This window comes from the organism of the source record quoted next, unplaced genomic scaffold (genome assembly GCF_019419815.1).
Source record: "Pyrus x bretschneideri cultivar Hongxiangsu unplaced genomic scaffold, Pyrus_bretschneideri_v1 Contig6, whole genome shotgun sequence".
Taxonomy (NCBI): domain Eukaryota; kingdom Viridiplantae; phylum Streptophyta; class Magnoliopsida; order Rosales; family Rosaceae; genus Pyrus; species Pyrus x bretschneideri.
Genome location: NW_025999798.1, coordinates 4,295,871 through 4,307,093, shown reverse-complemented (window position 1 = coordinate 4,307,093; position 11,223 = coordinate 4,295,871). Strand labels below are relative to the sequence as shown.

The window sequence follows — 11,223 nt, the reverse complement described above, 5'->3', positions numbered from 1 at the left end:
TATGATTTTTATGCCTGATGGAGAGGAGATATATCCCGTTCACAAGGAAGAATCTCTGTCTCTCTTGTGTGTCTTGGGCATGCGAGTGACATGGCATTGAAGTCTCAACTTGAGAATCTTTCCACCAGAAGGGAGTGAAAGATATGAGTAGCTTACTGCTTACCTGCCATAACTGAGTTTCTGTCGGCGAAGAGTCATCAGTGAGTTCTGTGCTGGTGGGAGAAAAAAAAAATGTTCTCTTTTTCTTCTGTACTTTGTTTATCCGATCCCTAACTGCATGAATAAACTCCTTAAGCATGAGTTGGTTTGAAACATGTTTCTTGGTGTAATCTCGTATTCAACTGCTTTGTGTAATCAAAACCGCTGATTAGACTCACTTTTTCAGAATTGCAGCAACAACAACATCATTTGCAGCAAGCAAAGCTCGGGATGTCTGCATTCGTGCAAGTACCGCCATATTCAACCATCAAGAGGTCAGTTTTGTGACAATAATTCGAAGTTAAATCTTGGGAAATTAGAAACCTCAAAACATTTTTGCTACCTGCATTATGAAAATTCAAGGTGCACGTTACATTCAACGCTGGAAGTAAATGCAAATATCGTACTTCACCCAACTCCAGCTGTGTTAGAACTGTGAGCATCACCTGCCAAAACAAATACAATCAATAAATCATTTTAGTGCATGACCTCTTCTTTCATATCAAACTTGCGAGGTGCAGTTTACCAATGAACAAATTTTCCCACGCGATTTCTCATCACCGGTGAATACTTGACAGTTGATAGAGGAATTTGTTTACCATATATTCATCTGCTCCATCACTGAAAGTGAGAACACAATACATAAAACTGTGAACCATTTCTAAACCTATGCAAGCCTTTGAGAAAATTGAATTAACAGAAGATGTTACATATTTAACTACCTAAACATAAGACTGCGGAGTTTGAAATTTGTGCTCTCATCATAACAAAGATAGCAATTGGACAACCTCCCATCCCGTCTCGTCCAATCTCCTACACAATTTTTACCATTCATTTTGTTAACAAATCTAATATGAAGAAGCTTTTGAAAAAATACAGTGGTTTTGAAGAATCTTTCACCTGCACATACTCCTCCAAGCTTTCTGGCAAGGTGTTATGAATCACCTGAAAAAGATGATACCGCTGAGGTGACTCTAGTTAGCATTTTACGATAATGTTGTTAGATTTTTATCATTCCTACTTATTACAATATCAAATTAGAAAGACTTTGGCACAGCTCTTATAGGCTGAGCCATCTGCAAGGTGAGGCCGGCCAACTTCTTCATGTTCATGTTCTCTGGTACAACCCCATCTTCCAGCGTGCAGTCAAATGAGTTGACGAGTGAAAAATGTATGAATGGGATCGTAAATTGTACTGAACGAGTCAAAATTCAAAACTAAAATGGTTATTAGACATGCTGTAAAGTAGTGAATGGTTAGAAGGTAACAAACAAACCAGAAGCTTATGTTTAATTTGTAGCCTGTCCATATCCTCCTTGTTCACTTCACTGATGTTCAAGAGAGAATCCAACATATCATTACCTGTGACATAATCATTCGATTTTCTCGATTCCCACCTTTGTGTAATAATTTGATCAAAGAGCCGATCCATCTTGCGGAAACGACTGGGGGGTCAAGTATCCTAAGCAGAGGAAAATAGTCCCCAAAGTTTGGCTTCTCTGTCTCTTCCATTATACTCCACACCATGTCCTTGAACTCTCTAGTCACCTCACTCCTCGGTTCAGCTAAATCGATCGAGACAATAGTATGCGAAAACAAATTGAGCGTGGTTTTGAAACCAGGACTTTCAATTTCTACCACCTTACCTTTCACAACGCTTTCATTGACGTCGGCTATGAGCTCCTGCACTTTTAGGTGACCAATTGCTTGGTTGGCATCAAGGATTTTCATGGCAAACAATTGGTTGTTGCATATTTTGCGGAGGTTTCTCCATTTCGCGGACAACAGTGTCCAGGGCAAGCTGTCCTGGTGAAGGCCGCATGCTTGGATTGCATCATGGATGGTTCGGTTGCACAAGAATTTGTCTTGGGTTTGGAGGACTCCTTTAGCCACGGTTGATGAAGATACTACAACCGTGGTTTTTTGTCCGAGTTGCAGGTCAATGACGGGGCCATAGCGTTGTGCAAGGTTAGTGAGAGAGAGATTGGGTTTATTGCCAAGCTGTAAGAGGTTGCCAGTGACGGGAAATGGCTTTGGCCGAGGCGGAAGAAGAAGCCTTTTGGGGCTGGATATGAAAGCTTGAATCGATAAATACAAGAGAAAGTAAAGACATGGGATTAAGATACAAGAACTCAACAAATCCATCTCTGATCTGTGTCTAAGTGCAGACTCACCAATTGACACAAAACTTGAATTTACACCTTTTCCCCTTGTAGTTGAAACTTAAAACTTTGAGAGATGCTACAAAAGTTTTTTATATTCAGGTATGAGATACATGCACTCCCATTGTCTCAGCTGTTTCATTAGTACGGAACGCTAAAGTGAAAGTATACCAATTGTTGGAAAAATTAATTAGTGGTGAGATAAGGATTAGGTTCCTTTCCTAATATGATTAGATTGCTTTCCTAATCGTCGAAGGTTTGACATTACTTTCCTATTTGTTGTAGATGTGTCATCACAAGTGTTATCCATTACCCTCCAGCAAACCCTTCGTTGACATATCAGCCAGTTGGTCAGTGCTAGAGACCTGGTGGAGGATCAAATCCTTCCTCTGAACACGCTCCCGTACTAAATGGACATCAACCTCTACATATTTGTTACGGTCATGAAAAACTAGATTGTGCGCGACAATAAAATATTACTGTTGGTATTACTTTGTTCGATATTTAAAGATATCTCAAGTTCGAATTTCTCATTCTATTTATAATAGTAAAGCGTACCTAAAATAAGAAGAAAAGAAAGCTTCCATTGGCAAAATGAGGCTTTATTCTCCCTTTGCTACAATATTTGGTATATTTGGGTTATTTACATAAGCCTTGCTGTATCTTTTAATCCAAACAAAAAAAAACACCCACATAAATATAAAATTACAAATTAAAAGTTAATACTATTAACCATATCAAATTAGGACTTTTTTCGGCACAGCTCTTAGAGGATGAGCCATCTCTAAGGTGATGCCAAACTTCTCCTCCATGTTCATGTTCTCTGGTGTAACTTCATCTTCAAGCTTCCAATCAAATGAGTTAATAAGTGAACCCAGCATCAAGTGTAGCATCCGCATCGCCAATGGCAGGCCTGGACATATTCTCCTCCCTCCACCAAACGGAATAAGCTCAAAATTCTTGCCTAAAACATCGATTTGATGATCTAATCCGAAATACCTCTCCGGTGCAAATGAGGTTGGGTTGTCCCAAATGAAGGGGTCTCTGCCTATAGCCCATGCATTGACCAGCACTTGTGCACCCTTTGGGACAACGTACCCGCAAATTTCCACATCTTGTTTGGCTTTTCGAGGGATTAGAAATGGAACAGCCGGGTGCAACCGGAAGGTCTCTTTGATTATTGCTTGTAAGTAAGGGAGTCGAGCAATGTCCGATTCCTCAACTGGTTTTCCTTTGCCAATGACTTGCTCTAGTTCCTCATGCGCTTTCGACAGTTTTTCCGGGTTGCGTAGTAGTTCAGCCATTGCCCATTCCAGTGTGGCTGAAGTTGTATCCGTGCCCGCAACAAATAGAGCCTATATATACACATATTGCAGCAATACAACAATTAAATAATGGAATCCCAAATTTTAATGAACAAAATGATAACTGAAAAACCAAAATGATTATCAAACGAACCCTAAAATATCAAATCTGAGTTGCTAGAAATGAGAAAACTGACCAGAAGCAGATGTTCAATCAAGAGCTTGTCCATATCCTCATTACTCACTTCACTGATGTCCAAGAGAGAATCCAACATATCATAACTTGTGACATAATCGTTCGATTTTCTCAATTCTAACCTTTGCGTAATCATTCGATCAAAAAGCAAATCAATCTTGAGGAAATGCTTGATAATGCGCCGTCGAATGCCTTGGGGGTCAAGTTTCTTAAGCACGGAAAAATAGTCCCCCAAGTTTGGCTTCCCTGACTCTTCCATCAAACCCCACACAATCTCCTTGAACTCTCTGCCCATCTCACTGCTCGGGTCAGCTAAATCGACCGAGAAAACAGTACGCGACAGCAGATTGACTGTCGTCTTAAAAGCGGCCCTCCCAATTTCTACCGCCTTACCTTTCACAATGCTTTCATTGATATCCGCGACGAGCTCCTGCACTTTCAGGTGACGGTTGGCTTGGTTGGCATCAAGGACTTTCGTTGCAAACAATTGGTTGTTGCATATTTTACGGAGGTTTCTCCATTTCTCTGACACCGGTATCCAGGGCAAGCTGTCCTGGCGGAGGTCGCAAGCTTGAACTGCGTCAGGGACGGTTCGGTTGCACAAGAACTGGTCGTGGGTTCGGAGGACCTCTTTTGCCATGGTTGATGAAGAAACTACAACCGTGGTTACTTGTCCGAGTTGCAAAGAAATAATGGGGCCGTAGCGTTTTGAAAGGTTAGTGAGAGAGAGATGGGGTTTGTTGCCGAGCTCCAAGAGATTACCAATGATGGGAAATGGCTTTGGTCCAGGTGGAAGCAGAAGCCTTTTGGGATCGGATCTGAAAGCTTGAGCTGAGAAATTCAAGAGAGAGAGAAGACATGGGATTATCAAGCAATAACTCAAGAAATCCATCTGTGAGTCGAGACAGAACTTGAATCTACAACCTTCTCTCTTTTTAGTTGAAAATTTGAGAGGGAGCCAACTAGTAGAGAGAGACGTGTTGCTGTAATCAATGCGCCCTTGTGCTTATTTTTTATCTTGGCACGTGGTTCCTTCTAATTTGTTTATGTATGTGCAGTGATCCGGATTTTTTTTCCTAATCCATCAAGTCTGAGGGTTCGGATTATTAAAATTTGATCAAACAGCTACATATAGAGGCCTACTTTAAACGTTATAATAATTTTAACCGTTAGATCAAATTTCAATAACCCTGATCCCTAAACTTGGTAGATTAGGAGGAAGGGATCAGAAGAATATTCATTTTCGGTTGTCGAATATTCTGTACGGGAAAAGGACTGTGGCTTCTCTCTGATCACTCTAACAACGCGACACTTGTCCATCAACCTGCACACCTTAACTGTATTAACTCCTCTGTCATCTCCTAAGTTTGTAAAATGAACCGACAAAAAAGCCATGAGGCTGCTGCGAGTGGGAGTGTAAATTGGAGCGTCTGGTGAATGTATATTGGAGCAGCAACTTGGCTGCCGGCGTTTTCCATCCCAGATACAAGACAAACCAAAGGACACAAAAAATCTACGTAAGTTGAAAAATTGGACAAAGTCCATTATTTACTGGTTTACAACAAATCAATCAAACTCAAAAACAAAAAAAATGCAAAAAGCATGAACCTTGATTCAAAAGAATAAATCATTTCTAGTCATGTATGCAAGTTTCACACAAAGCTTGAGTACTGCGCAAATAATAATTTTCTCGTTTATTTTAATTTTTAATTTTGCGCATTGCGTTTGAGTTGAAAAAAAATAGGTCTACCCAACCCAAACCAGAGTAAACTCCAATGTCCGATCTGAATACTTCAAGACTCCGGTCGTCAATGGTCACATTGGTCAAAGATAAATCTTAGATGTCGTCGGGTTGACTTACATCAACAACCAAGAAGGTCTTCTCTTGTAAATCCCAAAAGAAATCATAAGACAAACATATACTGATTATGCGGCTTCGTCGACGTCAGCAAGAAGGGGAGTTGGCAAGACAAATGCTAGAGATGATTGATTTATTGATTTTTTTTTTTCGAATTTGGGAGATAACAAAGAAGTTCACACAGTTAACGTGCATAAGTAAGTGGACAAATGTCGCGTTTCTAGAGAAGCTGCCGAGAGCCACAGCCCCTTTTCGATGCATAAGATTTGAAATCTGATAAGAGTAATGCAAGATAAACTAAATTTAGAAACTAAATGATGTGTCACCAATAAGAAATAAGCACGTTAATCAACACTTGAGTAATAATCCAATAATTAACTCTCATGTCATTTAGATTACAAAATTTAGTCTACACATTTAGTCTTTCTAGCATTACCCATCTGATAAGGGTACCCACAAAATTGACCCAAGAAAAATAGGATACCTTTCAAAATGGTTTAGTTTTACTTATATTATGCTTTTTGGAATTCGATTTAATCTCACTTTACTCATTGAAACTCAAAAGTCATCACTTTGCTTACTGGAACTCGATTTCGATCTCACTTTGCCCCCTGAAACTTAAATGACACACCCTGATCTCGATGTTTGTGAGACATCTGGATGGTCACGTGTTGGCCGACACCCGAAGGTGACGCAAGCCATTTACGAATTCAAATGCTGAGAACATGTGTTCACATGCATGTAAATTTCGCTCGAATACTAATATAATAAAAAAAAATTCAATTGCAACAATGAAAACATAATGATAGTGCATGACATGTTCAGAGCATACATCTAGTACAGAGTACAAGCAGAAGGTAAGATAGAGAAGTGCTATTACAATAGATGTTAAGCAGAGAGAATAGCATGATGTCACAGGTCGGGGAAAGCATTGTAGTGCGAGTCGTAATCCTCGCTCCTATGTCCTGAGGGGGCACAAAACAAACATGAGTGTACCAAGTTGATATATATATAAAATACTGAAACAGTTATCAACATACTAACCCCCAAAGTTTTATGAAAACTCAATAGCATAATCAGTAATAAGTTTTTCTGAAAACCCTAGCATGCCATAAACCTTTCCAGAAACATATCTCATATACAGTGGGCTAAATAGTGATATCTAGTAACGATATATCCTGGCCCAATGTTAGCTCCATGTCTCTGCGCCCGTAGCTAGAGATTATTTCTCCTAGCCCAATGCTAGCTCTATGTTTCTCGGCCCGAAGCCAGAGATTATTTCTCCTGGCCCGCAGCCAACAACCATAACCCTCGCCCTTGGCGGTATAGTGACCACTAGATAAGCACAAAACCATTGAACATAGACTTTCCAAACATACATATATATATATACATACATATATATATATATATATATATATATCTCAAAAACATCTTCATAGTATAAAGTCATCTATCATCTATACTATAAAGTAGTGTGCCAAAGCATGTTCATAAGCCGTATAATTCATTCATCATCTATACTACAAAGAACATGAGTTCGATAAAATAGTATAAAACTCACAAATCCAGTCAAATAGTGTCACATCAAAAGAAAATTGAATTTTCAAACATTGTATAACATATTTAAAAAAATAGCAAAAAAAATTCCTGGGTTTCATCTCTCCGATTCCGACCCCTCTTTCCCATTTCTCTCTAATCTTTGTCCATACATTGATTCATTCTCTCGCCATCTCTAGCCACCTTATCATTAATTCCATTGGTTTTGCTTTTTCCTATGTTCTTATGCAATTAATGGAGGTGGCTGATGAAGAGAAGATGATTTTTTGTTCTTTTTTACTATTAATTTATTTTAGAGAAAATTTGACATATTACTAATTATGAATTTTAAATAAATGAACTTATTCTAAAAACAAGGCAATGTAGAGCGAATTTTGAGTTTTAAGTAGTAAAAAGACAAGTTTTGAGTTTCGGAGAACAAAGTGGGATCAAAATCGAGTTCTAGGGAGTAAATTGGCTTTTCAGTTTCATGGAGCAAAGTGTATTAAAATCGAGGTTGCTGTTTTCAACAGTTAACTCTATCGGGGTTGCTTAATTTCATCGATGGGCTGTGGTCAAGCTGCGGAGATGAGAGGAGAAACTAGATACTGCATTGTTGAGACCAGGGCGCATGGATATGCACATTCACATGCCCTACTGCACACCATGTGGATTCAAGATCCTTGCTTCTAACTACCTTGGAACAAAAACTCACCATCTCTTCGACGAAATTGAAGAATTCTTAAAGCAGCTGGAGGTGACTCCTGCAGAGATTGCAGTTGGTGAAAAGGGAAGATGCCGGTAAGGACTTGTTGCATTCCTCGAGGAACAAGAAAACCATGAACTGCAATGCAGAAGCCAAGATTGAAGAAACAAAAGAAGACAACGAATAAGAGAAATAATGCTTGGAATACAAGTAATAATTCTAAATTATTAATGTGCAATACAAACCAATTGGATTTCCTTCTTTCACTAACATAAATGTGAAACCCAGAAGAAAGAAAAAAAAAGTTACCAAACGAGCTCTATGAACTTTTGAGTAACAAGAAAATCCAATAAGATTCGGTCTTAAGTAAACCCTTTTATCTTTTTGATAACCTCTAACTTTAGTCAAAGAATAAGTCGTTGGCGCCAGAGGGAAATATCAAGTTCAACGACAAAAATTAGCAACAACACCAACAAAAGGGATTAGAATTTTGTTGTTGAAAGAATAACTCGTTGACTTTCTTTCTTTCTAATCTAATTCTCTTTTTGCTACAACAAATATTGTGTTATTTCACTGGTGCATCTCTTAATCCAAAAACAGCCACATAAATAAAAAATTTACAAATTAAAAGTTAATACAATTACCATATCAGATAAGGACCTTTGGCATAGCTCTTAGAGGATGAGCCATCCGTAAGGTGAGGCCAAACTTCTCCTCCATGTTCATGTTCTCTGATATAACTCCATCTTCAAGCTTCCAAATAAATGAGTTAATAAGTGAACCCAAAATCAAGTGTAGCATCCGCATCGCCAATGGCAGCCCTGTACATATTCTCCTCCCGCCACCAAACGGAATAAGCTCAAAATTCTTGCCTAAAACATCGATTTGATCATCTAATCTGAAAAACCTCTCCGGTGCAAATGAGGTTGGGTTGTCCCCAATGCAGGGGTCTCTGCCTATAGCCCATGCATTGGCCAGCACTTGTGCACCCTTTCGGACAATGTACCCGCAAATTTACACGTCATGTTTGGCCTTTCGAGGGAGTAGTAATGGTGCAGCCGGATGCAACCGGAGGGTCTCTTTGATTATTGCTTGTAAGTAAGGGAGTCTAGCAATGTCCGATTCTTCAACTGGTTTTCCCTTGCCAATAACTTGATCTAGTTCCTCTTGCGCTTTCGACAGTTTTTCCGGGTTGCGTAGTAGTTCAGCCATTGCCCATTCCAGCGTGGTTGAAGTTGTATCCGTGCCCGCAATGAATAGAGACTATATAAAAACATATTGCAGCAATACAATGATTAAATATTGGAATTGTAAATTTTAATGAACAGAATGATAAACCAAAATGATTACCAAGGGCATCGTAAAATACTGAATCTGAGTTGTTAGAAAGTAGAAAACTGACCTGAAGCAGATGTTCAACCAAGAGCTTGTCCATATCCTCATTGCTCCCTTCACCGATGTTCAAGAGAGAATCCAGCATATCATTATTTGTGACATCATCGTTCGATTTTCTCAATTCTAACCTTTGCGTGATCATTCGATCAAAAAGCGAATCAATCTTGAGAAAATGTTTGATCATGCGCCCTCAAATGCCTTGGGGGTCAAGTTTCCTAAGCAGAGGAAAATAGTCCCCCAAGTTTGGCTTCCCTGCCTCTTCCATCAAACCCCACACAATCTCCTTGAACTCTCCGCCGATCTCACTGCTCGGGTCAACTAAATCAACGGAGAAAACAATACACGACAGCAGATTGAGCGTCGTCTTAAGGGAAGCCCTCTCAGTTATTACCACCTTACCTTTCACAACGCTTTCATTGACATCGGCGATGAGCTCCTGCACTTTTAGGTAACGGTTGGCTTGGTTGGCATCAAGGACTTTCGTTGCAAACAATTGGTTGTTGCATATTTTACGGAGGTTTCTCCATTTATCTGACGCGGGTATCCAGGGCAAGCTGTCCTGGCGGAGGTTGCAAGCTTGCATTGCGTCCGGGATGGTTCGGTTGCACAAGAACTGGTCGTGGGTTCGGAGTACCTCTTTTTCCACGGTTGATGAAGAAACTACAACCGTGGTTATTTGGCCTGACACTAGGCCTTTAGCCTGTTCACTTGTTTGAGGGGCTGTAAGATAAAGGGGTCTTGAGTGAAGTCAGGCACCATTAGAATGTTTCTTCGTAAGTTTCCCTCATCCCTTGGAAGTAGGAAAATTTGGTCAAAGGCATGTGGCCTTTCCCTAGATTTGCCGCACTCGCTTCCAGGACGTGCCCATTGGAAATCCTCCGAGTCTCCTACACCTTCTTATCCCTCCAAGGCTTGTCATTCTTTTCTTGGAATGAGGGCTGGCCTACGTTATGGTAGGGGACTGAGCCCTTCGATGACTCTTGGGTCTTTGATCCTTGAGCTTAGGTGGATGGGGTTTTCTCGATGCTGCCTCAAGAAGTCTCAACAGTTGTGATAAACAGCCTTCGATTCTTCCACTCTTTCTGTGAGGAGGTGTCTCTCTACTTCTCATGCTTTGAGTCGAAGCAGTTGGGTTAAGAGAAGTCTCGCGTTGATCAACACATTGATGGGTAGTTCACTCCTCATTAGAAGTATCCATGTTGAAGACCGGTGACCCTTCATGTTGGAGGGCACACATATGATGGTTAAGAGAAGTCAAAGCAGTTGGGTTAAGAGAAGTCTCGCGTTGATCAACACATTGATGGGTAGTTCACTCCTCATTAGAAGTATCCATGTTGAAGACCGGTGACCCTTCATGTTGGGGGGCACACATATGATGGTTACCATTCACAGGGGCGATGAAATTGTGAGATTAAGTCTGCCTAGCCTCGTGGAGCATCTCAAAAAGTTTCTCATACTGTTCTTGGAGGATCTTATTCTTCATTGCTATCTTGTTATTTTGAGCCTCAAGCTCTTCGACCTTAGCCTGAAGAGCAAAATTTTTTCTTTCCTTCCTTCGCTGTCTCACACTAGGCATGAGGGGGTGTCATTCTTCGTGTCGTGGCTTCCTTCGCTTCCCATGTTGGAGAGGGATACCTGATCAAATGAGAGTGTACAAACGATGGAAACTAGCTTGACAAAGCTGGAGAAAGTAGAAATAAGTGTCATACCCACAGACGGCGCCAAATGTTGATGCACAAAATCAGTGAAGACTTTGAAACAACGTAAAGTGTCAAGTTTGTGACCTTCGCTCGGTTGCTCCGGTCAGTAGTGATGATAAATATGTAAAGAGATAGGAAAGCGAACACAAGATGTACGTGGCTCAC

General features: G+C 40.2%; 1 protein-coding gene and 2 pseudogenes across 1 annotated transcript; all 3 read right to left on the bottom strand.

The window, feature by feature from the left end:
• Positions 1 to 373: 373 nt before the first annotated feature.
• LOC125471394 lies at positions 374 to 2,399 on the bottom strand (annotated as a pseudogene).
• A 547-nt stretch (positions 2,400 to 2,946) lies between these two features.
• LOC125471569 (geraniol 8-hydroxylase-like) lies at positions 2,947 to 4,826 on the bottom strand. The gene is made up of 2 exons (XM_048572134.1): positions 3,862 to 4,826; positions 2,947 to 3,715 (listed from the first exon to the last, which is right to left on the bottom strand). Exons 1-2 carry the CDS (start codon positions 4,750 to 4,752, stop codon positions 3,098 to 3,100), a joined length of 1,509 nt encoding a protein of 502 aa, XP_048428091.1. The 5' UTR covers positions 4,753 to 4,826; the 3' UTR covers positions 2,947 to 3,097.
• A 3,785-nt stretch (positions 4,827 to 8,611) lies between these two features.
• On the bottom strand, positions 8,612 to 10,934 carry LOC125471393 (annotated as a pseudogene).
• Positions 10,935 to 11,223: the final 289 nt, after the last annotated feature.